The sequence below is a fragment of the Mustelus asterias genome, chromosome 16 (assembly GCF_964213995.1).
Source record: "Mustelus asterias chromosome 16, sMusAst1.hap1.1, whole genome shotgun sequence".
Classification (NCBI taxonomy): Eukaryota; Metazoa; Chordata; class Chondrichthyes; order Carcharhiniformes; family Triakidae; genus Mustelus; species Mustelus asterias.
This window is the reverse complement of record NC_135816.1, coordinates 102825946-102851654: the sequence shown is the minus strand read 5'-3', so window position 1 is coordinate 102851654 and position 25709 is coordinate 102825946. Positions and strand designations below refer to the sequence as shown.

The following is a 25709-nucleotide window of genomic DNA, read 5'->3' as shown; positions in this document are numbered from 1 at the left end:
AAACACTCCCAGGACAGGTACAGCACGGGGTTAGATACAGAGTAAAGCTCCCTCTACACTGTCCCCATCAAACACTCCCAGGACAGGGACAGCACGGGGTTAGATACAGAGTAAAGCTCCCTCTACACTGTCCTCCATCAAACACTCCCAGGACAGGTACAGCACTGGGTTAGATACAGAGTAAAGCTCCCTCTACACTGTCCCCATCAAACACTCCCAGGACAGGTACAGCACGGGGTTAGATACAGAGTAAAGCTCCCTCTACACTGTCCCCATCAAACACTCCCAGGACAGGTACAGCACGGGGTTAGATACAGGGTAAAGCTCCCTCTACACTGTCCCCCATCAAACACTCCCAGGACAGGTACAGCACGGGGTTAGATACAGAGTAAAGCTCCCTCTACACTGTCCCCCATCAAACACTCCCAGGACAGGTACAGCACGGGGTTAGATACAGAGTAAAGCTCCCTCTGCACTGTCCCCCATCAAACACTCCCAGGACAGGTACAGCACAGGGTTAGATACAGAGTAAAGCTCCCTCTACACTGTCCCCATCAAACACTCCCAGGACAGGTACAGCACGGGGTTAGATACAGAGTAAAGCTCCCTCTGCACTGTCCCCCATCAAACACTCCCAGGACAGGGACAGCACGGGGTTGTATGTTGTCCTCTGCAGTGCCTCTCTATTCTGACACGTGACCCAATTCCTCTCCACAGCCGGTGCTAACAGCACCGTTCGTTCCCGAAGGAACGGCTTTCACATCCGTAGACTTGGCTAATGTTCCCCTGGTGGAATCTCAGCAAGTCCCAGGCTCTGGCCTTCAAGGACACAGTGCACCCAGTGCCCGAGGTGGGAAGAGGTCACTGCTGGTGGAGAAGTTTCTAGAAGGTCAACCCAAGTTATTGGGGGTACGTTTGCAGCTTCCGTTGTTTTTTGTTTTGTTTCGAAGCTTTGACATATTTTCCTTGCTTGACGACGGAAACCTCGATATCTGATGCACAAGTCCCCATATGTGGTAACTGCGCTCCAATATGTCCTGTTCCCCTGTAAAGAGAGGGAGAGAGTTGCGAGAGCCTGAGATTATTGTCCTCTGTGTGATGTGGGGCAAAGGGCAGAGTCCACAGTGAGGTCTGAGGGTGCGCTGCATCTAGACCGCGAGGTAAAGGTTGTCTTCTTTACGTAGGCAGTCACTCCTCCCGTCCAGCAAGACTGTCACCCGCTTCTGTGGGACCCCAGTTTTCCCCAGAATCCAGAAGAGGCCATTGGGCCCATTGAATTTGCCATCTGAAAGAGCATCTCACCCAGCACCGCCCCACCCACTCCCCTTCCCCCCAATCTCCCCCACCCCCAATCTCCCCCACCCCCCAATCTCCCCCACCCCCCAATCTCCCCCACCCCCCAATCTCCCCCACCCCCCAATCTCCCCCTCCCCCCAATCTCCCCCACCCCCCAATCTCCCCCACCCCCCAATCTCCCCCACCCCCCAATCTCCCCCACCCCACATGCACAATAACCCTGCACATTTACCTAGGCCAATCTCCCTAACCTGCACCTTTGTGCACTAATGGGCAATTCGACAACCTCCTCCAGCCCCGACAACGCTCACTCTCTCTGTAATCTCCTCCAGTCCCGACAACGCTCCCTAACTCTGTAACCTCCTGCAGCCTCTACACCCCTCCCTATCTCTGTAACCTCCTCCAGCCCCGACACCCCTCCCTATCTCTGTAACCTCCTCCAGCCCCGACACCCCTCCCTATCTCTGTAACCTCCTCCAGCCCCGACACCCCTCCCTATCTCTGTAACCTCCTCCAGCCCCGACACCCCTCCCTATCTCTGTAACCTCCTCCAGCACCTACACCCCCCTCCCTATCTCTGTAACCTCCTCCAGCCCCTACACCCCTCCCTATCTCTGTAACCTCCTCCAGCCCGAAACGTCTTCCTATCCCTGTAACCTCCTCCAGCCCCCACACCCCTCCCTATCTCTGTAACCTCCTCCAGCCCCAACACCCCTCCCTATCTCTGTCACCTCCTCCAGCCCCAACGCCCCTCCCTATCTCTGTAACCTCCTCCAGCCCCAACACCCCTCCCTATCTCTGTAACCTCCTCCAGCCCCTACACCCCCTCCTATCTCTGTAACCTCCTCCAGCCCCTACACCCCCTCCTATCTCTGTAACCTCCTCCAGCCCCTACACCCCTCCCTATCACTGTAACCTCCTCCAGCCCCAACACCCCTCCCTATCTCTGTAACCTCCTCCAGCCCCTACACCCCTCCCTATCTCTGTAACCTCCTCCAGCCCCTACACCCCTCCCTATCTCTGTAACCTCCTCCAGCCCCTACACCCCTCCCTATCTCTGTAACCTCCTCCAGCCCCTACAAACCTCCCTATTTCTGTAGCTTCCTACAACCCTCCCAATCTCTGCAACGTCCCAAAGGTCTGGCCTCTTTTGCACCCTTGATCCATATTTTAGTCTTCAATATTTCACTTGATCTACTCGATTTTGTGCGGTGTCTTTTGAACCATCAGCAAACTGCCCGTTTGTGACCTTCCTGTCCATCTTCAAATCTGACGCTTGTTATTTTGCTCTGCAGGAATCTCAGATCTTTACTGTCAATGTCACATTTCAGCAACTGTAAATATAATAGATGTATTTCTCTGCTGGTTAATTACTGTGCCAGCAGGTTGTTTTATATATAGTGTGGGGTTGCGATGATTGTAGTTAAAGCTACCATTCCCCACAAATAGCCGGTCAAAGTCACGGACCTCGCTGAGACCTAGGCCAGAAACTCCACGATGTTTTTTGAAGTTAGCCTGCACCCTAAATTCTACATTTGATTTTGGCATTGATGAGCATCAGGTGTTTCTCTCCAGGTCCGATTCAAGTGACCGGCTCGGGAGCTTTAATCCAACAAAGTTTATTTAAGAACACAGTTCGGATATAACAAAAAGAATTGGCGCCACTTTCCCCAATTACAAGACTTAAACATAACACCATAAATCTCCTCACAGCTAGCTATCTCTGCTGTTCCAAGTCAAACGACATCCCATAAACACACACCCTTCTCTAAACTTAGCACAATAGCAAGTACGCTCACGTGATGTTGGATTTGCAGCTATTTAACACCTGCTGTGAGTTGGTCATTTGAATGTTGGATGTAATCTCTGAGGCTTCGCAGTCCTGGAACTTGCAGCAATCCTCTGGAAAGAGAGAGAGAGGCAGAGAGACACTCTTCTTCCACCAGCTTCTGGCACCAACTGAGAAAACAAAATCAAAACTGCCTTTTCTCTGAAGCTCAGCTGTACCTCGCCATAAGATCATAAGACCATAAGACATAGGAGTAGAATGAGGCCACTCGGCCCATCGAGTCTGCTCCGCCATTCAATCATGGCTGATATTTTTCTCATCCCCATTCTCCTGCCTTTTCCCCATAACCTCTGATCCCCTTATTAATCAAGAACCTATCTATTCCTGTCTTAAAGTCTCTCAATGACCCGACCTCCTCTGTGACAAAGAGTTCCACAGATTCACCACTCTCTGGCTGAAGAAATTCCTCCTCATCTCTGTTTTAAAGGATTGTCCCTTTAGCCTGAGGTTGGGCCCTCTGGTTCTAGTCTCTCCCACTAGTGGAAACACCCTCTCCACGTCCACTCTATCCAGGCCTCGCAGTATCCTGTAACTTTTGATCCCCCCCCCATCCTTCTAAACTCCATCGAGTATCGACCCAGAGTCCTCAACCGTTCCTCATACGACAAGCTCTTCATTCCAGGGATCATTCTTATGAACCTCCTCTGGACCCTTTCCATGGCCAGCTCATCCTTTCTTAGATACGGGGCCCAAAACTGCTCACAATTCTCCAAATGGGGTCTGACCAGAGCCTTATACATCATCAGAAGTCCATCCCTGCTCTTGTATTCTGGCCCTCTCGACATGAACGCTAACATTGCATTAGCCAGGTGACATAAAGTGTCAACCAATCTCAATCAAGCGCCACTCAGCAATCCCCAAAGGACATTTAAACCGCAGAAGAGTGCATTAGTCCAGATTAAAGTCAGCATGATGACCATTATGTTGTTCAGTAACATTTTGAGGACACCAGTCGCAGACACCACAGTGCCGACAACATCCTGCAAAGGTACATGATAAAGATACACTTCTTCTGGGCAGAGTTTCATCACAGGTTCAAGATGATTTATTGACAACTGTGGCGCTACAGGGCACTGCCTAAGCCATGAAGTAAGAAGTTGAACAACACCAGGTTAAAGTCCAACAGGTTTATTTGGTAGCAAAAGCCACAAGCTTTCGGAGCGCTGCATTGTGGGCATTGTGGCTTTTGCTACCAAATAAACCTGTTGGACTTTTACCTGGTGTTGTTAAACTTCTTACTGTGTTTACCCCAGTCCAACGCCGGCATCTACAATATAAAGGGAGTACAATATAAAGGGAAAGACTCTTAGTACGGTAGAGGATCAGAAGGACCTTGGGGTCCGGGTCCATAGGACTCTAAAATCGGCCCCGCAGGTGGAGGAGGTGGTTAAGAAGGCGTATGGTGTGCTGGCCTTTATCAATCGAGGGATTGAGTTTAGGAGTCCGGGGATAATGATGCAGCTATATAAGACCCTGGTCAGACCCCACTTGGAGTACTGTGCTCAGTTCTGGTCGCCTCATTACAGGAAGGATGTGGAAAAGATTGAAAGGGTGCAGAGGAGATTTACAGGGATGTTGCCTGGATTGAGTGGCATGCCTCATGAGGATAGGCTGAGGGAGCTCAGTCTTTTCTCCTTGGAGAGACGTAGGATGAGAGGAGACCTAATAGAGGTATTTAAGATGTTGAGAGGTATAGAACATAGAACATAGAACATAGAACATTACAGCGCAGAACAGGCCCTTCGGCCCACGATGTTGCACCGACCAGTTAAAAAAAAAAGATAGATCGGGTGGACTCTCAGAGGCTTTTTCCCAGGGTGGAAATGGCTGCTACGAGAGGACACAGGTTTAAGGTGCTGGGGGGCAGGTACAGGGGAAATGTTAGGGGGAAGTTTTTCACACAGAGGGTGGTGGGCGAGAGGAATCGGCTGCCGTCAGTGGTGGTGGAGGCAAACTCAATAGAGTCTTTTAAGAGACTCCTGGATGAGTACATGGGACTTAATAGGATGGAGGGTTATAGGTAGGCCTAAAAGGTAGGGATATGTTCGGCACAACTTGTGGGGCCGAAGGGCCTGTTTTGTGCTGTAGTTTTCTATGTTTCTATCTCCACATTAAGCCATGAAGGCCAGTCATAGTGCAGAATTCAGAAATACACAAGCAATTATAGTTTCAAATTCGATAACAAGTCAATCAAGGTATCGCAGTTATCTCTATCGCTCATGGCTATTGATTAAGGGTATATGCATAAGGTACACATATTTAAAACCAATGGCAATCACCTTAATTATAATATCCAAAAAGCAGTGAGGCTTTTAATTGCATCAGTTGGGTATTGTTCCAACTATCCTGAGATGGCCCAGCTGTGTCTGAATGTTAGAACACAAATCATTGCAATGTTTGCTTTAATTGCCTTTCCCCAGACTAATACTCCTGACATTCCTCTCTTCTTCGAATGGACTTTTGTTTTTTTGAAACAGCTTACTATCCTGGTTTGCATATCTCTGCTATTAAACTATTAAACATGTGGTATGGCTACTATTCTCCATAATTACTCATGTGGGCACTGTTATTTCTGTTCTCCAGTGTCACTGAAGGTGTCTTTTTGATTTATAGATTGTACATATTGTCCTGGGGCTCAATGTGCCGATTGTAACCATTATATTTATCACACCAATTCAAGAGGAATTTGTAAACCTGGGTTTTGTCTGTTGGCTCACAGTGCAGGTATGTTTGTCATCTTCTTTTAATTTGATAAGTCATTGGGCATGCCATAAGATATCGGAGCAGAATTAGGCCATTTGGCCCATCGGGTCTTCTCCGCCGTTCAGTCATGGTTGACCTGATTCCCATCCCCATTTTCCTGCCTTCTCCCTGTAACCCTTGATCCTCTTATTGATCAAGAACCTATCTATCTCTGTCCTAAACACACTCAAGGCGTTCGATAAGGTCCCCCATGCAAGACTTCTTGAGAAAGTGAGAGGGCATGGGATCCAAGGGGCTGTTGCCTTGTGGATCCAGAACTGGCTTGCCTGCAGAAGGCAGAGAGTGGCTGTGGAGGGGTCTTTCTCTGCATGGAGGTCAGTGACCAGTGGAATGCCCCAGGGATCTGTTCTGGGACCCTTGCTGTTTGTCATTTTCATAAATGACCTGGATGAGGAAGTGGAGGGATGGGTTGGTAAGTTTGCTGACGACACCAAGGTAGGTGGTGTTGTGGATAGTTTGGAGGGATGTCAGAAGTTGCAGCGAGACATAGATAGAATGCAAGACTGGGCGGAGAAGTGGCAGATGGACTTCAACCCGGATAAGTGTGTGGTGATCCATTTTGGCAGATCCAATGGGATGAAGCAGCAGTATAATATGAAGGGTACCATTCTTAGCAGTGTAGAGGATCAGAAGGACCTTGGGGTCCGGGTCCATAGAACTCTTAAATCGGCCTCGCAGGTGGAGGATGCGGTCAAGAAGGCGTACGGCGTACTGGCCTTCATTAATCGAGGGATTGAGTTTAGGAGTCGGGAGATAATGCTGCAGCTTTATAGGACCCTGGTTAGACCCCACTTGGAGTACTGCGCGCAGTTCTGGTCACCTCATTACAGGAAAGATGTTGAAGCCATTGAAAGGGTGCAGAGGAGATTTACAAGGATGTTGCCTGGATTGGGGGGCATGCCTTATGAGGATAGGTTGAGGGAGCTTGGTCTCTTCTCCCTGGAGAGACGAAGGATGAGAGGTGACCTGATAGAGGTTTACAAGATGTTGAGAGGTCTGGATAGGGTAGACTCTCAGAGGCTATTTCCAAGGGCTGAAATGGTTGCTACGAGAGGACACAGGTTTAAGGTGCTGGGGGGTAGGTACAGAGGAGATGTCAGGGGTAAGTTTTTCACTCAGAGGGTGGTGGGTGAGTGGAATCGGCTGACGTCGGTGGTGGTGGAGGCAAACTCGTTGGGGTCTTTTAAGAGACTTCTGGATGAGTACATGGGACTTAATGGGATTGAGGGCTATAGATAGGCCTAGAGGTGGGGATGTGATCGGCGCAACTTGTGGGCCGAAGGGCCTGTTTGTGCTGTGGCTTTCTATGTTCTATGTTCTAATGACCCGGCCTCCTCTGTGGCAATGAATTCCACAGATTCACCACTCTCTGGCTGAAGAAATTCCTCCTCATCTCGGTTTTAAAGGAGTATCCCTTCACTCTGAGGTTGTGCCCTCGAGTCCTAGTCTCCCCCCGCTATGGAAACATCCCCTCCACATCCACCCAATCCAGGCCTCTCAGTATTCTGTAAATTTCAATGAGATCACCCCCCCATCCTTCTAAATTCCATCGAGGGCGACACGGTGGCACAGTGCTTGGCACTGCTGCCTCACAGCGCCAGGGACCCAGGTTCGATTCCCGGTTTGGGTCACTGTCTGTGTGGAGTCTGCACGTTCTCCCCGTGTCTGCGTGGGTTTCCTCCGGGCGCTCCGGTTTCCTCATTCCAAAAATGTTCAGGTTAGGTTGATTGGCCATGTTAAATTGACCCTAGTTTCGGTGGGGGGGGGGGGGGGGGGGGGGGGGGGGGAATTGGGGGAGGGGGGGAATAGCAGGGTAAAATGTGGGGTTACAAGGATAGGGTGGGATTGCTGTCAGTGTAGGCTTGATGGGCCAAATGGCCTCCTTCTGTACTGTAGGGATTCTATGAGTATAGACCCAGACTCCTCAACCTCTCCTCACATGACAAACGCTTCATTCCTGGGATCATTCTAGTGATCCTCCTCTGGACCCCCTCCAAGGCCAGGCCCTATAGATGCAGGAAAGGGAGTTTCAGGAGTTTGACACAGCGACAGTACGCTGTTGTTAAGATCCAGGTCAGAAACTCAAAGGTGTGTCATGAAGATAGCCTAGATCTTGAGTTTTTACATTTGATTTTGGCATTAGGGTGAGAATAAGGTGTATCACACATGATTCAAGTGACCCACGAGGGAGCTTTTATCAATTAACGTTTATTGAAGAACACACCTAGAATGTAACAAAAAGAATTAGCATAACTTTTACCAATTACAAGATTCAAATGTGACATAGTATAAACCTTAACATGCATTTTGGAAGGTCAAACATAGTAAATGGCAGAACCCTTAAGAGTATTGATAGGCAGAGGGATCTGGGTGTACAGGTACACAGGTCACTGAAAGTGGCAGTGCAGGTGGAGAAGGTAGTCAAGAAGGCATACGGCATGCTTGCCTTCATCGGCCGGGGCATTGAGTTTAAAAATTGGCAAGTCATGTTGCAGCTTTATAGAACCTTAGTTAGGCCGCACTTGGAATATAGTGTTCAATTCTGGTCGCCACACTACCAGAAGGATGTGGAAGCTTTGGAGACGGTACAGGAAAGATTTATCAGGATGTTACCTGGTTATGGAGGGCATTAGCTATGAGGAGAGGTTGGAAAACTTTGGTTTGTTCTGACTGGAATGACGGAGGTTGAGGGGAGACCTGACAGAAGTCTACAAGATTATGAGGGGCATGGACAGAGTGGATAGTCAGAAGCTTTTTCCCAGGGTGGAAGAGTTAATTATCAGGGGGCATAAGTTTAAGGGGCGAGGGGCAAGGTTTAAAGGACTTGTACGAGGCAAGTTTTTTTACACAGAGGTTGGTGGGTGTCTGGAACTTGCTGCTGGGGGAGGTAGTGGAAGCAGATACCATGGTGACTTTTAAGGGGCGTCTTGACAAATACATGAATAGGATGGGAATAGAGGGATATGGTCCGTGGAAGGGTAGGGGGTTTTAGTTAAGTCGGGCAGGATGGTCGGTGCAGGCTTGGAGGGCCGAAGGGCCTGTTGCTGTGCTGTAATTTCCTTTGTTCTTTGTTCTTGACAGCTAGCTATCTCTGTTGTTCCAAGTCAAACACCATTCCACAGACTTACACCCCCTTCTAGGCTTGGCACAAAAAGCAAGTATGCTTACGTGATGCTGGATTTTGCAGCTTTTTAAAACCTGCTGTGAGTTTAAGTTTATTTATTAGTGTCACAAATAGGCTTACATTAACACTGCAACGAAGTTACTGTGAAAATCCCCCGGTCGCCACAGTCCGGCACCTGTTTGGGTCACACTGAGGGAGAATTTAGCATGGCCAGTGCACCCTAACCAGACCATGGGAGGAAACCGGAGCACCCGGAGGAAACCCACGCAGACACAGGGGGATCGTTGGCAGTTAGTGTGTCGATCGAGCGGGGCTGCTTTGTCCTGGATGGTGTCGAGCTTCTTGAATGTTGTTGGAAAGGAAAGGCAGGCATCGTGAACCTTCCTGAAAACCCGGTTGGGCAGTAACTGAGGAGTTGTATCTCACCCTGGACAAAGGACACAAAAGCATGAGACACAAGTGGGAATGCTGAGGGACAGAGGAACCTCGGAGTGCAAGTGCAGTTGGTTGAAAGCGGCGTCACAGGTAGACAGAGTGGTGAAGAAGGTGTTTAGCATACTGGCCTTCCTCAGTCAGGGCAGTGAGTACAGGAGTTGGGACATTATGTTACAGTGTATAAGGTGTTGGTGAGGCTGCATTGGGAGAATTGTGTACAGTTTTGGTCACCCTGTTGGAGGAAAGGCATTGATAAACTGGAAAGAGTGCAGCGAAGATTTACGAGGATGTTGCCAGGACTAGTCGGGCCTGAGTTACAGGGAGCGGTTGGCCAGGCCAAGGCTTTATTCCTCGGAGCGTCGGAGAATGAGGGGTGACCTTACTGAGGCGTATAACATCATGAGGGGCAGAGATAGGATGAACGCACAGAGTCCTTTCCCCAGGGAGGGGGAATTGGAAATTAGAATTGGCATTGGTTTAAAGTGAGAGAGGAAAGATAGAAGAGGGACATGAGGGGTAACTTCTTCACGCAGAGGATGGAGCGTGTATGGAATGAGCTGCCGGAGAAGGTGGTTAAGGCAGGTTCAATAGCAACACTCAAAAAGCATTGGGATAAGTACATGGATGAGAGAGGATTAGAGGGATATGGGCCAAATGCAGGCAATTGGGATTGGCTGGGAGGGCAACATGGAGCAGTTGGGCCGAAGGGCCTGTTTCCGTGCTGTATTGCTCTATGACTCTACGACAAACAAAATAAACTTCATGACAAAGCCAGAAAAGTAAAATCATTTTAAAACATCCATCTTGCACCCGAGCGTCCAGAATTAATGCGAGCTGAATATTAATTAACAGGCAAACTGGTCAAACACCCTGCACTGCTCATTAATTTGATTTGATTTGATTTATTATTGTCACATGTATTAATATACAGTAAAAAGCATTGTATCTTGCGCGCTATACAGACAAAACATACCATTTATAGAGAAGGAAAGGAGAGAGTGCAGAATGCAATGTTACGGTCATAGCTAGGGTGCAGAGGAAGATCAACTAAATGCAAGGCAAGTCCATTCAAAGGTCTGACAGCAGCAGGGAAGAAGCTGTTCTTGAGTCGGTTGGTACGTGACCTCGGACTTTTGTATCTTTTTCCGGGGTGCGTGGGGTCCTTGATCATGCCGGCTGCTTTGCTGAGGCAGCGGGAAGTGTAGACAGAGTCAATGGATGGGAGGCTGGTTTGCGTGATGGACTGGGCTACATTCACGATCCTTTGTAGTTTTGGGCCGAGCAGGAGCCACACCAAGTTGTGATACATCTGGAAAGGATGCTTTCTATGGAGCATCTGTAAAAGTTGGTGAGAGCCATAGCGGACATGCCAAATTTTCTTAATCTTCTGAGAAAGTAGAGGCGTTGGTGGGGCTTTCTTAACTATAGTGTCGGCGTGGAGGGACCAGGACAGGTTGTTGGTGATCTGGATACCTAGAAACTTGAAGCTCTCGACCCTTTTTACTTCGTCCCCATTGATGTAGACAGGGGCATGTTCTCCTTTACGCTTCCTGAAGTCGATGACAATGTCCTTCGTTTTTTGACATTGAGGGAGAGATTATTGTTGTCCATTAAGTGGCAGACGCAACTAAGGCAGGTCCCATGGTAAAGAAGGCATTCAGCATGCTTGGTTTCATCGGTCAGAACATTGAATACAGGAGTTGGGACGTCTTGTTGAAGTTGTACAAGACATTGGTAAGGTCACACTTGGAATACTGTGTACAGTTCTGGTCACCCTATTATAGAAAGGATATTATTAAACTAGAAAGAGTGCAGAAAAGATTTACTAGGATGCTACCGGGACTTGATAGATTGAGTTATAAGGAGAGGCTGAATAGACTGGAGCGTAGGAGGCTGAGGGGTGACCTTATAGAGGTCTATAAAATAATGAGGGGCATAGACAAGGTAGATAGTCAGTATCTTTTCCCAAAGGTTGGGAAGTCTAAAACTAGAGGGCAGAGGTTTAAGGTGAGAGGGGAGAGATCAAAGGTGTCCAGAGGGGCAATTTTTTCACACAGAGGATGGTGAGTGTCTGGAACAAACTGCCAGAGGTAGTAATAGAGGCGGGTACAATTTTATCTTTTAAAAAGCATTTCGATAGTTACACGGGTACGATGGGTATGGAGGGATATGGGCCAAATGTGGGCAATTAGGATTAGCTTTGGGGTTTAAAAAAAAGGGCAGCATGGACAAGTTGGGCTGAAGGGCCTGTTTCCGTGCTGTAAACCTCTAAGACTCTATGGATATCACAGAATCATAGAATCCCTGCAGAGGGAGGCCATTCGGCCCATCGAGTCTGTACCAACAGCATTTTACTCAGGCCATACACACCACCATTCCCTCTCTCCACCACCCCCCACCCCCCTCCGCCCTGCCCCCCATCACCCCACAACCACCTAATCCCCATTAGCTCTAATCCACTTAGCCTGCAGATCCTTGGACACTAAGAGGCAATTTAGCATGGCCAATCCACCTAAACTACACATCTTTGGACACTAAGGGGCAATTTAGCGTGGCCAATCCACCTCACCTGCACATCTTTGGACACTAAGGGACAATTTTGAATGGATAATCCACCTAACCTGCACATCTTTGGAAACGAAGGGGCAGTTTAGCATGGCCAATCCACCTAACCTGCACATCTTTGGACACCAAGGGACAATTTAGCATGGCCAATCCACCTAACCTGCACATCTTTGGACACCAAGGGGCAGTTTAGCATGGCCAATCCACCTAACCTGCACATCTTTGGATACTAAGGGACAATTTAGCATGGCCAATCCACCTAACCCACACATCTTTGGACACTAAGGGGCAATTTAGCATGGCCAATCCACCTAACCCGCACATCTTTGGACAGCAACCAATCCAGACGCCAGTGACTTCTGTGAGTTATAACATCTCGTTAAAACTATGACTGTCTCACGTGATTGCAACTCCTCAGTTTTTGAAGATTTACCCTCTGAATTCCTTCCAAAGCTGCTCCGACTCAAACTGCCTCAACATCTGCTCACTTCCTGATATTTCAATCTCTTCTCCTGAGACTGCGTTCACAAAGATGCACTCCCCCACCTCGACTTACCAACTCTTTCGCCGACCACTAGCTTCACTAGCCCCACGGTTTCTCTGAACTCTAGTTCCCCTAACTACAACGAAACACAAATGCGTCTGAGGGCGTCACTGAGCGCTAACTATGACTATTGCACGGAAGCAGTGACCTTCTGCCACTTTCTCAGCTCCCCAGGAATTTCTGAGCAATATGCCAAAGAGCCTGTGAACAGCACCTTGGGCTTCTCTGCAAGCTGCAAACCATACAAGGTCCAAACTGCAACCACCCCAATCTCTCCTAGCAAACACACAAATACATTGAAATCAGTAAACCATTTTAAACTCCACCCATTTCCATGATGGTGTGACCTTTCAGGGTTGATTTAATGCTTCTTAAACTAATTTTGCTCTCACGCCCAAAAACAAAACCTATCTCTCGGGACTGCATTTCTTTGCAGGCAGTGAAGACATCATGTCTCCAGTTCTTCAGCCTAAGTAAGCCCACCTGCTGTATCGTGGCACCCTGTCCTTTTATTGACGACACTGTTGCAAAAAAAAGGGCAACCTTCTAAACTGCCATTTTCCTTTAGGTGTGCTTGCAGTCTCTGGAGTTCAGTATTTTAGTTACCTTTGCAACAATAATCTCTTCTGAACTGAATATTACCTCAAATAAAAGTAACATGACCCATCTACTAGATCTTCCCCACCAAAAAGAAGATTAAAATTCATCTTCAGTTACCGTTAGGAATATAACAGCTTCGTAGAAACATAAAAACATAGAAACTAGAAGCAGGAGGAGGCCATTCGGCCCTTCCAACCTGCCCCACCATTCATTTTGATCACGGCTGATCATCCAATTCAATATCCTGATCCCCCCCTTCCCCCCATATCCCTCGATCCCTTTCGCACCAAGAGCGATATCTAATTTCTTCTTGAAATCCAACACAACGTTTTGGCCTCAACTACTTTCTGTGGGAGTGAATTCCACACATTCACCACCCTCTGGGTGAAGAAATTTCTCCTCACCTCAGTCCTAAAAGGTTTCCCCCTTATCCTCAAACTATGACCCCTAGTTCTGGACTCCCCCCACCATCGGGAACATTCTTTCTGAATCTACCCTGTCTAACCCTGTTAGAATTTTATAAGTTTCTATGAGATCCCCTCTCACTTTTCTAAACTCCAGTGAATATAATCCTAACCCACTTAGTCTCTCCTCATATGACAGACCTGCCATCCCAGGAATCAGCCTGGTAAACCTTCGCTGCGCTCCCTCTATAGCAAGGACATCCTTCCTCAGATAAGGAGACCAAATACTCCAGATGTGGCCTCACCAACGCCCTGTACAATTGCAGCAAAACATCCCTATCCCTATACTCAAATCCTCTTCACAGAAATCACAGAAACCCTACAGCGCAGAAACAGGCCATTCGGCCCATCGAGTCTGCACCGACCACAATCCCACCCAGGCCCTACCCCTACACATTTACCCGCTAATCCCTCTAACCTACACATCTCAGGACACTAAGGGGCAATTTACCATGGCCAATCAACCTAACCCGCACATCTTTGGACTGTGGGAGGAAACCGGAGCACCCGGAGGAAACCCACGCAGACACGAGGAGAATGTGCAAACTCCACACAGACAGTGACCCAAGCCGGGAATCAAACCCAGGTCCCTGGAGCTATGAAGCAGCAGTGCTAACCACTGTGCTACCAATCTTTCCATCTCTCCTGGTCCCATTCGGATCGTCAAGGGTGGAATTTTCCCATCCCGCCTGCCACAGGAATCGTAGGCCCGTTAATGATTTGGATGAGAATTTAGGATGCATGGTTAGTAAGTTTGCAGATGACACCAAGATTGGTGGCATGGTGGACAGTGAAGAAGGTTATCTCGGATTGCAACGGCATCTTGAGCAATTGGGCTGACGAATGACAGATGGAGTTTAATTTAGACAAATGCGAGGTGATGCATTTTGGTCGATCGAATCAGGACAGGACTTACTCAGTTAATGGTCGGGCATTGGGGAGAGTTACAGAACAACGAGATCTAGGGGTACATGTTCATAGCTCCTTGAAAATGGAGTCACAGGTGGACAGAGTGGTGAAGAAGGCATTCGGCATGCTTGGTTTCATTGGTCAGAACATTGAATACAGGAGTTGGGACGTCTTGTTGAAGTTGTACAAGACGTTGGTAAGGCCACACTTGGAATACTGAGTACAGTTCTGGTCACCCTATTATAGAAAGGATATTATTAAACTAGAAAGAGTGCAGAAAAGATTTACTAAGATGCTACTGGGACTTGATGGTTTGAGTTATAAGGAGAGGCTGAATAGACTGGGACTTTTTCCCTGGAGCGTAGGAGGCTGAGGGGTGATCTTATAGAGGTCTATAAAATAATGAGGGGCACAGATCAGCTCGATAGTTGACATCTTTTCGCAAAGGTAGGGGAGTCTAAAACTAGAGGGCATAGGTTTAAGGTGAGAGGGGAGAGATACAAAAGGGTCCAGAGGGGCAATTTTTTCACACAGTGGGTGGTGAGTGTCTGGAACGAGCTGCCAGAGGTAGTAGTAGAGGCGGGTACAATTCTTTCTTTTAAAAAGCATTTAGACAGTTACATGGGTAAGATGGATATAGAGGGATATGGGCCAAATGCGGGCAATTGGGACTAGCTTAGAGGTCAAAAAAGTTGGGCCGAAGGGCCTGTTTCCATGCTGTAAACCTCGGTGACTCGGTGACTCGCTGACCTGGGGTGGAAATTTCCAGCCACGTGATTCGCAAATTAAAAAGATTTACCGGGATGTTACCGGGACTTGAGTTGTAAGGCAAGGCTGGACAGGTGGGACTTTTTCACTTGGAGCCTAGGAGGATGAGGGTTGACAGTGGCACAGTGGGTTAGCACTGCTGCCTCACAGCACCAGGGACCCGTGTTCGGTTCCTGGCTTGGGTCACTGGGTGTGGAGTTTGCACATTCTCCCCGTGTCTGCGTGGGTTTTCTCCGGGTGCTCCGGTTTTCCTCCCACAGTCTGAAAGACGTGCTGGTTAGGGTGCTAAATTCTCCCTCAGTGTAACCCGAAAAGGCGCGGGAGTGTGGCGACTGGGGGATTTTCATAGTAACTTCATTGCAGTGTTAATGCAAGTCTTCCTCGTGGCTAACAAATAAACTTGAAAAAACTTTGCGGAGGTTTATGAAATCATGAGGGGCAGAGATAAGGTGAATAGCTAAAGTCTTTTCCCCAGGGTAGGGGGAGTCCAAAACCAGAGGGCATAGGTTAAAGGTGAGAGGGGAAAGGGAACAGAGGGCAACTTTTTCACACAGAGGGTGGAGTGTGTGTGGAATGAGCTTCCAGAGGGGGTGGTAGAGGTGGGTACAATTACAACATTTAAAAGACATTTGGACAGGTACATGGATGGGAGAGGTTTGGAGGGACATGGGCCAAACGGGACTAGTTCAGTTAAAGAAAGCTGGGCGGCATGCAGGAGTCGGGACGAAGGCCCTGTTCCCATGCTCGATATCTCTCTGACTCTGTGACTCCAAGTCAATGTTGTTGCGGGGCTCTGGGTATGATTGTGGATCTGGAACTAACAAAGTTGCTCTGACAGAGAGCTAGCAGATAAGAAGGGCAGAACAGCCATTATCTATATTGTAACTGTCCCGTGACTCCAAGTGGGTTTGGCATTCCAAGCTTGGCGGGGGGAGCTTTCGTGTGGTGGTGTTCCCATTGTTGCCCCTGTCTCCCCGGGCAGTAGGTGCTGCCCCTCTCTCCCTGGGCAGTAGGTGCTGCCCCTGTCTCCCTGGGCAGTAGGTGCTGCCCCTGTCCCCCTGGGCAGTAGGTGCTGCCCCTGTCTCCCTGGGCAGTGGGTGCTGCCCCTGTCTCCCTGGGCAGTAGGTGCTGCCCCTCTCTCCCTGGGCAGTGGGTGCTGCCCCTGTCTCCCTGGGCAGTAGGTGCTGCCCCTGTCCCCCTGGGCAGTAGGTGCTGCCCCTGTCTCCCTGGGCAGTGGGTGCTGCCCCTGTCTCCCTGGGCAGTAGGTGCTGCCCCTGTCCCCCTGGGCAGTAGGTGCTGCCCCTGTCCCCCTGGGCAGTAGGTGCTGCCCCTGTCTCCCTGGGCAGTGGGTGCTGCCCCTGTCCCCCTGGGCAGTAGGTGCTGCCCCTGTCTCCCTGGGCAGTGGGTGCTGCCCCTGTCTCCCTGGGCAGTAGGTGCTGCCCCTGTCCCCCTGGGCAGTAGGTGCTGCCCCTGTCTCTCTGGGCAGTGGGTGCTGCCCCTGTCCCCCTGGGCAGTAGGTGCTGCCCCTCTCTCCCTGGGCAGTAGGTGCTGCCCCTCTCTCCCTGGGCAGTAGGTGCTGCCCCTCTCTCCCTGGGCAGTAGGTGCTGCCCCTCTCTCCCTGGGCAGTAGGTGCTGCCCCTGTCTCCCTGGGCAGTGGGTGCTGCCCCTCTCTCCCTGGGCAGTGGGTGCTGCCCCTCTCTCCCTGGGCAGTGGGTGCTGCCCCTCTCTCCCTGGGCAGTAGGTGCTGCCCCTCTCTCCCTGGGCAGTGGGTGCTGCCCCTCTCTCCCTGGGCAGTAGGTGCTGCCCCTCTCTCCCTGGGCAGTAGGTGCTGCCCCTGTCTCTCTGGGCAGTGGGTGCTGCCCCTGTCTCCCTGGGCAGTGGGTGCTGCCCCTCTCTCCCTGGGCAGTAGGTGCTGCCCCTGTCTCTCTGGGCAGTGGGTGCTGCCCCTGTCTCCCTGGGCAGTGGGTGCTGCCCCTCTCTCCCTGGGCAGTAGGTGCTGCCCCTCTCTCCCTGGGCAGTGGGTGCTGCCCCTCTCTCCCTGGGCAGTAGGTGCTGCCCCTGTCTCTCTGGGCAGTGGGTGCTGCCCCTGTCTCCCTGGGCAGTGGGTGCTGCCCCTCTCTCCCTGGGCAGTAGGTGCTGCCCCTGTCTCCCTGGGCAGTAGGTGCTGCCCCTGTCCCCCTGGGCAGTAGGTGCTGCCCCTGTCCCCCTGGGCAGTGGGTGCTGCCCCTGTCTCCCTGGGCAGTAGGTGCTGCCCCTGTCCCCCTGGGCAGTGGGTGCTGCCCCTGTCTCCCTGGGCAGTAGGTGCTGCCCCTGTCTCCCTGGGCAGTAGGTGCTGCCCCTGTCTCCCTGGGCAGTGGGTGCTGCCCCTGTCTCCCTGGGCAGTAGGTGCTGCCCCTGTCTCCCTGGGCAGTGGGTGCTGCCCCTGTCCCCCTGGGCAGTGGGTGCTGCCCCTGTCTCCCTGGGCAGTAGGTGCTGCCCCTGTCTCCCTGGGCAGTAGGTGCTGCCCCTGTCTCCCTGGGCAGTAGGTGCTGCCCCTGTCTCCCTGGGCAGTAGGTGCTGCCCCTGTCTCCCTGGGCAGTAGGTGCTGCCCCTGTCTCCCTGGGCAGTAGGTGCTGCCCCTGTCTCCCTGGGCAGTGGGTGCTGCCCCTGTCCCCCTGGGCAGTGGGTGCTGCCCCTGTCTCCCTGGGCAGTAGGTGCTGCCCCTCTCTCCCTGGGCAGTAGGTGCTGCCCCTCTCTCCCTGGGCAGTAGGTGCTGCCCCTGTCTCCCTGGGCGGTGGTTGCTGCCCCTGTCCCCCTGGGCGGTGGTTGCTGCCCCTGTCCCCCTGGGCGGTAGGGTTGTAGGGGCTCTCGATGGTGCCTTGGCGGGTTGCATCTTGTAGGTTTGTGACTCTCACGTCCCTCTACATTGTGACATTTTCACTTTGTGTGTCTCTACAATTGCAGAGTGTCATAGCAGGAACCATGTCCATTGTGGCTGAGGACAGACCCACCATCAACATGGTAAGCACATTGACAGATTTATGGCGGTTACGGCTGTTCAGAGGCTGCAGCCAGATCCCACATCTCTCCCTCTTACACGGTCCATCCTCTACCTTGATCTCTCTGCCCTCTCCGTCTCCAACCTCTCTAACTCTATCTCTCTCTATTCATGCCTCCATCTCTCTCTCTCTCTCTCCATCTCCTCTCTTTCACTCTCTCCAAATCCAACACTTCTCTCTCTCTCCATCTCCTCTCTCCCCCTCTCTTTCTGTCTCTCTCAATCTCATCTCTCTCTCCATCTCCTCTCTCTCTCTCTTCATGCCTCCATCTCTCTCTCTCTCTCTCTCTGTCTCTCTCCATCTCCTCTCTCTCATTCTCTCTCTCTCTCTCTCCAAATCTAACACCTCTCTCTCTCTCCATCTCCTCTCTCTCCATCTGCTCTCTCTCTCCATCTCCTCTTTCTCTCTCTCCATCTCCTCTCTCTCACTCTCTCTCTCTCCAAATCCAACACCTCTCTCTCTCTCCATCTCCTCTCTCTCACTCTCTCTCTCTCTCCAAATCCAACACCTCTCTCTCTCTCCATCTCCTCTCTCTCCATCTCTTTCTCTCTCTCCATCTCCTCTCTCCATCTCCTCTCTCTTTCTCTCTCTCTCTCCATCTCATCTCTCTCTCCATCTCCTCTCTCTCTCCATCCCCCTCTCTCTCCCTCACTCTCCACCTTCTTCCGTTGGGAAAATGATACAAAAGTCTGAGGTCACGTACCGACCGACTCAGGAACAGCTTCTTCCCTGCTGCTGTCAGACTTTTAAATGGACCGATCTTTTATTAAGCTGTTCTTTCTCTACACCCTAGGGGGACACTACATTCTGCACCCTCTCCTTTCCTTCTCCCCTATGTACTCTATGAACAGTATACTTTGTATAGCGTGCAAGAAGCAATACTTTTCACTGTATCCCAATACGTGTGACAATAATAAATAAAATCTAATCTCCCCTCTCCATGTCTTTCTCTCTCACTCCCTATCTCCTGTCTCTTTCTTTCCTTTCTCAATCTCCTCTCCCTGTCTGTGTATTTCTTGTAAGAAGTTTAACAACACCAGGTTAAAGTCCAACAGGTTTATTTGGTAGCAAAAGCCACACAAGCTTTCGAGGCTCTGAGCCCCTTCTTCAGGTGAGTGGGAATTCTGTTCACAAACAGAACTTATAAAGACACAGACTCAATTTACATGAATAATGGTTGGAATGCGAATACTTACAACTAATCCAGTCTTTAAGAAACAAAACAATGGGAGTGGAGAGAGCATCAAGACAGGCTAAAAAGATGTGTATTGTCTCCAGACAAGACAGCCAGTGAAACTCTGCAGGTCCACGCAACTGTGGGAGTTACAAATAGTGTGACATAAACCCAATATCCCGGTTGAGGCCGTCCTTGTGTGTGCGGAACTTGGCTATCAGTTTCTGCTCAGCGACTCTGCGCTGTCGTGTGTCGCGAAGGCCGCCTTGGAGAACGCTTACCCGAATATCAGAGGCCGAATGCGAAAAACCGCACCGACCTCCTCAGAAGACAAACACGGGACACGGTGGACAGAGTACCCTTCGTTGTCCAGTACTTCCCCGGAGCGGAGAAGCTACGGCATCTCCTCCGGAGCCTTCAACATGTAATTGATGAAGACGAACATCTCGCCAAGGCCATCCCCACACCCCCACTTCTTGCCTTCAAACAACCGCACAACCTCAAACAGACCATTGTCCGCAGCAAACTACCCAGCCTTCAGGAGAACAGTGACCACGACACCACACAACCCTGCCACAGCAACCTCTGCAAGACGTGCCGGATCATCGACACAGATGCCATCATCTCACGTGAGAACACCATCCACCAGGTACACGGTACATACTCTTGCAACTCGGCCAACATTGTCTACCTGATACGCTGCAAGAAAGGATGTCCCGAGGCATGGTACATTGGGGAAACTATGCAGACGCTGCGACAACGGATGAATGAACACCGCTCGACAATCACCAGGCAAGACTGTTCTCTTCCTGTTGGGGAGCACTTCAGCGGTCACGGGCATTCGGCCTCTGATATTCGGGTAAGCGTTCTCCAAGGCGGCCTTCGCGACACACGACAGCGCAGAGTCGCTGAGCAGAAACTGATAGCCAAGTTCCGCACACACAAGGACGGCCTCAACCGGGATATTGGGTTTATGTCACACTATTTGTAATTCCCACAGTTGCGTGGACCTGCAGAGTTTCACTGGCTGTCTTGTCTGGAGACAATACACATCTTTTTAGCCTGTCTTGATGCTCTCTCCACTCCCATTGTTTTGTTTCTTAAAGACTTGATTAGTTGTAAGTATTCGCATTCCAACCATTATTCATGTAAATTGAGTTTGTGTCTTTATAAGTTCTGTTTGTGAACAGAATTCCCACTCACCTGAAGAAGGGGCTCAGAGCCTCGAAAGCTTGTGTGGCTTTTGCTACCAAATAAACCTGTTGGACTTTAACCTGGTGTTGTTAAACTTCTTACTGTGTTTACCCCAGTCCAACGCCGGCATCTCCACATCATGTGTATTTCTTGCCTTTCTAGGGTGGCACAGGTGGCACAGCGGTTAGCGCTGCTGCCTCTCAGTGCCAGGGACCCGGGTTCAATTCCCGGCTTGGGTCACTGTCTGTGTGGAGTTTGCACATTCTCCCTGTGTCTGCGTGGGTTTCCTCCGGGTGCTCCAGTTTCTTCCTGCAGTCTGAAAGTGCTGGTTAGGGTGCATTGACCCGAACAGGTGCCGGAGTGTGGCGACTAGGGGAATTTCACAGTAACTTCATTGCAGTGTTAATATAAGCCTTACTTGTGACTAATAAACAAATGTTATTTTCTCTCAGTCTCTGTCTCTCTCTGTCTCTCTCTGTCTCTCTCTCTCTGTCTCTCTCTCTCTGTCTCTCTCTCTCTCTCTCTCTGTCTCTCTCTCTCTCTGTCTCTCGCTCTCTGTCTCGCTCTCTGCCTCTCTCTCTGTCTCTCTCTCTCTGTCTCTCTGTCTCTTTGTCTCGTTGTCTCTCTCTCTCTCTCGCTCTGTCTCTTTGTCCCCCTCTCTCTGTCTGTCGCTCTCACTCTCTCTCTATCTCTCTCTCTCCGTCTGTCTCTCCGTCTGTCTCTGTCTCTGTCTCTTTGTCCCCCCTCTTTCTGTCTGTCGCTCTCACTCTCTCTCTCTCTCTCTCTCTCTATCTCTCTCTCTCTGTCTCTCTCACTCTCTCTCTCTATCTCTCTCTCCCTGTCTCGCTCACTCTCTCTCTCTCTCTATCTCTCTGTCTCTCTCACTCTCTCTCTCTATCTCTCTCTCTCCCTGTCTCTCTTACTCTCTCTCTCTATCTCTGTGTCTCTCCCTATCTCTCTGTCTCTGTCTCTCTCACTCTCTCTCTCTCTCTCTCTATCTCTCTCTAACTCTCTATCTCTGTGTCTCTCTCTGTCTCTCTCTCTCTCTCTCGCTCGCTCTCTCTGTCACTCTCACTCTCTCTCTTCCTGTCTCTCTCTCTCTCTCTGTCACTCTCCCTTCCTCTCTGTCTCTCTCTCTCTGTCACTCTCCCTTCCTCTCTGTCTCTCTCTCTCTCTGTCACTCTTTCTCTCTCTCTCCTCGGCATTCCCTGACTGCGGAGCTGAGCAGCCTTTCGGGGTTTTTGGAGGTTGATGTGGTTTGAGATTTGCTCTTTACTCTGATTCAGATCCGAGCGTGCTTGGCACTCAATGTGCTGAATGTTACCGCTGGTAGCATCAACGCGTTTGCCTTCCTGGGTGAAGCTGCCGGCCTGGCCAGGTGTTCTCACTTTGAATGTCAGGTACGCAATCCTTTAAATCCAAAATAGCCAAATCCTTATCTGGAAAAACTGAACTGTGAACGGGAAAAGGAGAGATCTGGGAGGTAATTCCAGAGAGAGAGAGAGAAACTGGGAGAAAGATAGAGAGAGAGAGAGAGAGAGATGGGAGAAAGAGGGAGACGGGGAGAAAGAGAGAGAGAGAGAGAGAGATGGGAGAAAGAGAGAGACGGGGAGAAAGAGAGAGAGAGAGAGAGTGATGCGCGATATATCACACGGGAAATAAAGGCTTTTATTGCCAACAATAACGGAGCTACTATATACAGTATACGATCCCAGACTAAAGGGTCACCAGGCAGAGCAGTGACCTTTATACCTCTCCCAGGAGGCGGAGCCAACTGGGGTGTACCATAGGACTATATTAACAGGTAGAACAGCCCAACCCTAACCCCAACAGTAACATATCTACAGACTCATAGTACTGGCCAGACCATGGCTCAGCACTACCTGGTGGTAACCAACAATGGTTCACCACATTCACCCCTCCTTTGAAAACAAAGGCCGGCGGGATACAAAACACAGAACAATTGTTCATCTGTCTATAAGTTCAAACGGTCTGGGGGACCGCACCGTCGCTGTGACCTCCTCAACACCGGCGATGACACCGGTTCAGGCAATCGCGGTGTCGTTCTCTCCGAGGCGGTGTCCAGCGACTCCTCCAGTTCCTCACGGGCCGGTAGACCACGAGGTGGTGACAATCCGCTGAACTCGGGCACGCCTTGAAGTGGTGACCATCTCCTGGACTCAGGCAAGCTGTACACGGGAGTAAGAGGGTTAAGTGGTGGTCCCGATACTGCCCGCGCCGTGTCAGGAGGGGAAATAATGGTTGGGGGGGTCCCTAACTGGGGGTGTGGGAGCGACAGGGGTTTCCAAGCCCCCTGCTGGCGCCAGATCTCGAATCGAGACCGTGTCCTCTCGCCCGTCAGGATATGCCACATAGGCATACTGAGGGTTGGCGTGGAGGAGATGGACCTGTTCAACCAAAGGGTCGGACTTGAGGGTCCGAACATGTCGCCGCAGGAGGACAGGTCCTGAGTACGTCAACCAAGACGGTAATGAGGTCCCAGAGGAAGACTTCCTAGGGAATGAAAACATTCTCTCATGAGGAGTAGCGTTGGTTGCCGTACACAGGAGTGAGCGTATGGAGTGGAGCGCATCAGGGAGCACCTCTTGCCAACGGGAGACTGGAAGACCTTTAGACCTCAACGCCAGTAAGACAGCCTTCCAGACTGTAGCATTCTCTCGTTCGACCTGTCCGTTACCCCTTGGGTTGTAGCTCGTGGTTCTACTAGAGGCAATCCCATATGAGAGCAGGTATTGCCTCAAGTCATCGCTCATGAACGACGAGCCCCTATCGCTGTGGATATAACAGGGCTAACCGAACAGGGTGAAAAGATTACGAAATGCCTTGATAACCGTGGCAGCGGTCATATCAGAACAGGGAATGACAAAAGGGAATCGTGAGTACTCATCAACCACATTGAGGAAGTACACGTTCCGATCTGTCGAGGGAAGGGGGCCCTTAAAGTCCACACTCAGCCTTTCGAAGGGACGAGTGGCCTTAACGAGTTGTGCCCTGTCAGGTCGGTAGAAGTGCGGTTTGCATTCCGCGCATACCCGGCAGCTTCTGGTTATGGACCTGACATCCTCCACCGAGTAGGATAGATTCCGGGCCTTTATGAAGTGGAAGAGCCGAGTGACCCCCGGATGGCAGAGGTCATTGTGGAGAGCCTGCAATCGATTCTCCTGCATACTAGCACATGTTCCACGCGACAGGGCATCTGAGGGCTCATTGAGCTTCCCTGGACGGTACATGATATCATAATTGTAGGTGGAGAGTTCGATTCTCCACCTCAAGATTTTATCATTCTTGATCTTATCCCGTAACGTGTTATTGAACATGAACGCCATGGACCGCTGGTCCGTGAGTAGAGTGAACCGTTTTCCCGCCAAGTAATGGCGCCAATGCCGAACGGCCTCCACAATGGCCTGGGCCTCCTTTTCCACCGCCGAATGTCGAATTTCAGGGCCTTGGAGGGTGCGAGAGAAAAAGGCGACGGGCCTGCCCGCCTGGTTAAGTGTGGCGGCCAGGGCGAAATCAGATGCATCACTCTCCACCTGGAAGGGGATGGACTCATCGATAGCGTGCATCGTGGCTTTCGCGATGTCGGCTTTTATTCTTGCAAAGGCTAAGCGAGCCTCTGTTGCTAGGGGAAAAGAGGTAGACTTGATGAGCGGACGGGCTTTGTCCGCGTAATTGGGAACCCACTGTGCATAGTATGAGAAGAAGCCTAAACATCTTCTCAGTGCTTTGACACTAGTGGGCAGGGGAAGTTCGAGGAGGGGACGCATACGGTCTGGATCAGGGCCAAGGACCCCGTTTTCCACCACGTATCCGAGGATAGCTAGGCGGCGCGTGCGAAATACACACTTCTTCCTGTTGTAGGTCAGATTCAGGCGAGATGCAGTGCGTAAGAATATAAGAAGGTTGGCATCGTGGTCCTGCTGGTCATGGCCGCAGATGGTGACGTTATCCAGGTACGGGAAGGTAGCCCGCAGCCCGTTCTGGTCCACCATTCGGTCCATAGCATGCTGGAAGACCGAGACCCCATTCATGACACCAAAAGGAACCCTTAAAAAGTGGTACAGGCGACCATCCGCCTCAAAGGCCGTGTATTGTCGGTCCTCTGGGCGAATGGGGAGCTGGTGATAAGCAGATTTTAAGTCGATGGTGGAGAACACCCGGTACTGCGCAATCTGGTTGACCATGTCAGATATGCGCGGGAGGGGATACGCATCCAGCTGCGTGTATCTGTTAATGGTCTGACTATAGTCTATGACCATCCGGGGTTTGTTCCCATTCTTAACCACCACGACTTGCGCTCTCCAAGGACTAGCGCTAGGTTGGATGATCCCTTCCTTGAGGAGCCGCTGAACTTCAGATCGAATGAAGATCCGATCCTCAGCGCTGTAACGCCTGCTCTTTGTTGTGATGGGCTTGCAGCCTGGCGCGAGATTCTGGAATAGGGAGGGTGTGGTAATCCTAAGCGTTGAGAGACTACATGTGGAGCGCGTTGGGCAATTTAGAGGCTGCGGGTCTCCCACTGAAAGCGGTGGGAGTGGCCCATCGTACTGCAGGGTTCCACTCTTCAAGTGGATCATAAAATCTAGTCCTCGGAGTATTGGCGCGCAAAGGTGCGGTAACACAAGGAGCCTGAAGTTCTCGTAAACCGTGCCCTGCACCGTCAGATTGACCACGCAGCTCCCTAGCACGGTGACAGACCGGGACCTTGACGCCATCGAAATTGTCTGCTTGACAGTCCGAATCTGGAGACCACACCGCTTCACGGTGTCCGGGTGAATGAAGCTCTCCGTACTCCCGCTGTCAAACAAACAATAAATCGGGCGTCTGTTTTACCAGTATGTCCATCATGGACTTGTCGAGTCTGTGAGGCTTGGCCTGGTCCAGGACGATCGACGCCACCGTTGGTTCGTGGGCGCCACTGCAGGCAGCTGAGATGGATGATGACGACCCCTGCTGGTCATTCGC

At 50.8% G+C, this 25709-nt stretch overlaps 1 protein-coding gene across 1 annotated transcript in view; it reads left to right on the top strand.

Moving 5' to 3' along the window:
• LOC144505327 (uncharacterized) overlaps nucleotides 1–25709 on the top strand; it is a 69466-nt gene that overhangs the window by 31074 nt on the left and 12683 nt on the right. The window contains exons 7-10 of the mRNA XM_078231446.1: nucleotides 718–909; nucleotides 5759–5869; nucleotides 18261–18317; nucleotides 22010–22123. Of these exons, the coding sequence (XP_078087572.1) occupies nucleotides 718–909; nucleotides 5759–5869; nucleotides 18261–18317; nucleotides 22010–22123 (474 nt within the window). The remainder of the gene's footprint in view (nucleotides 1–717; nucleotides 910–5758; nucleotides 5870–18260; nucleotides 18318–22009; nucleotides 22124–25709) is intronic.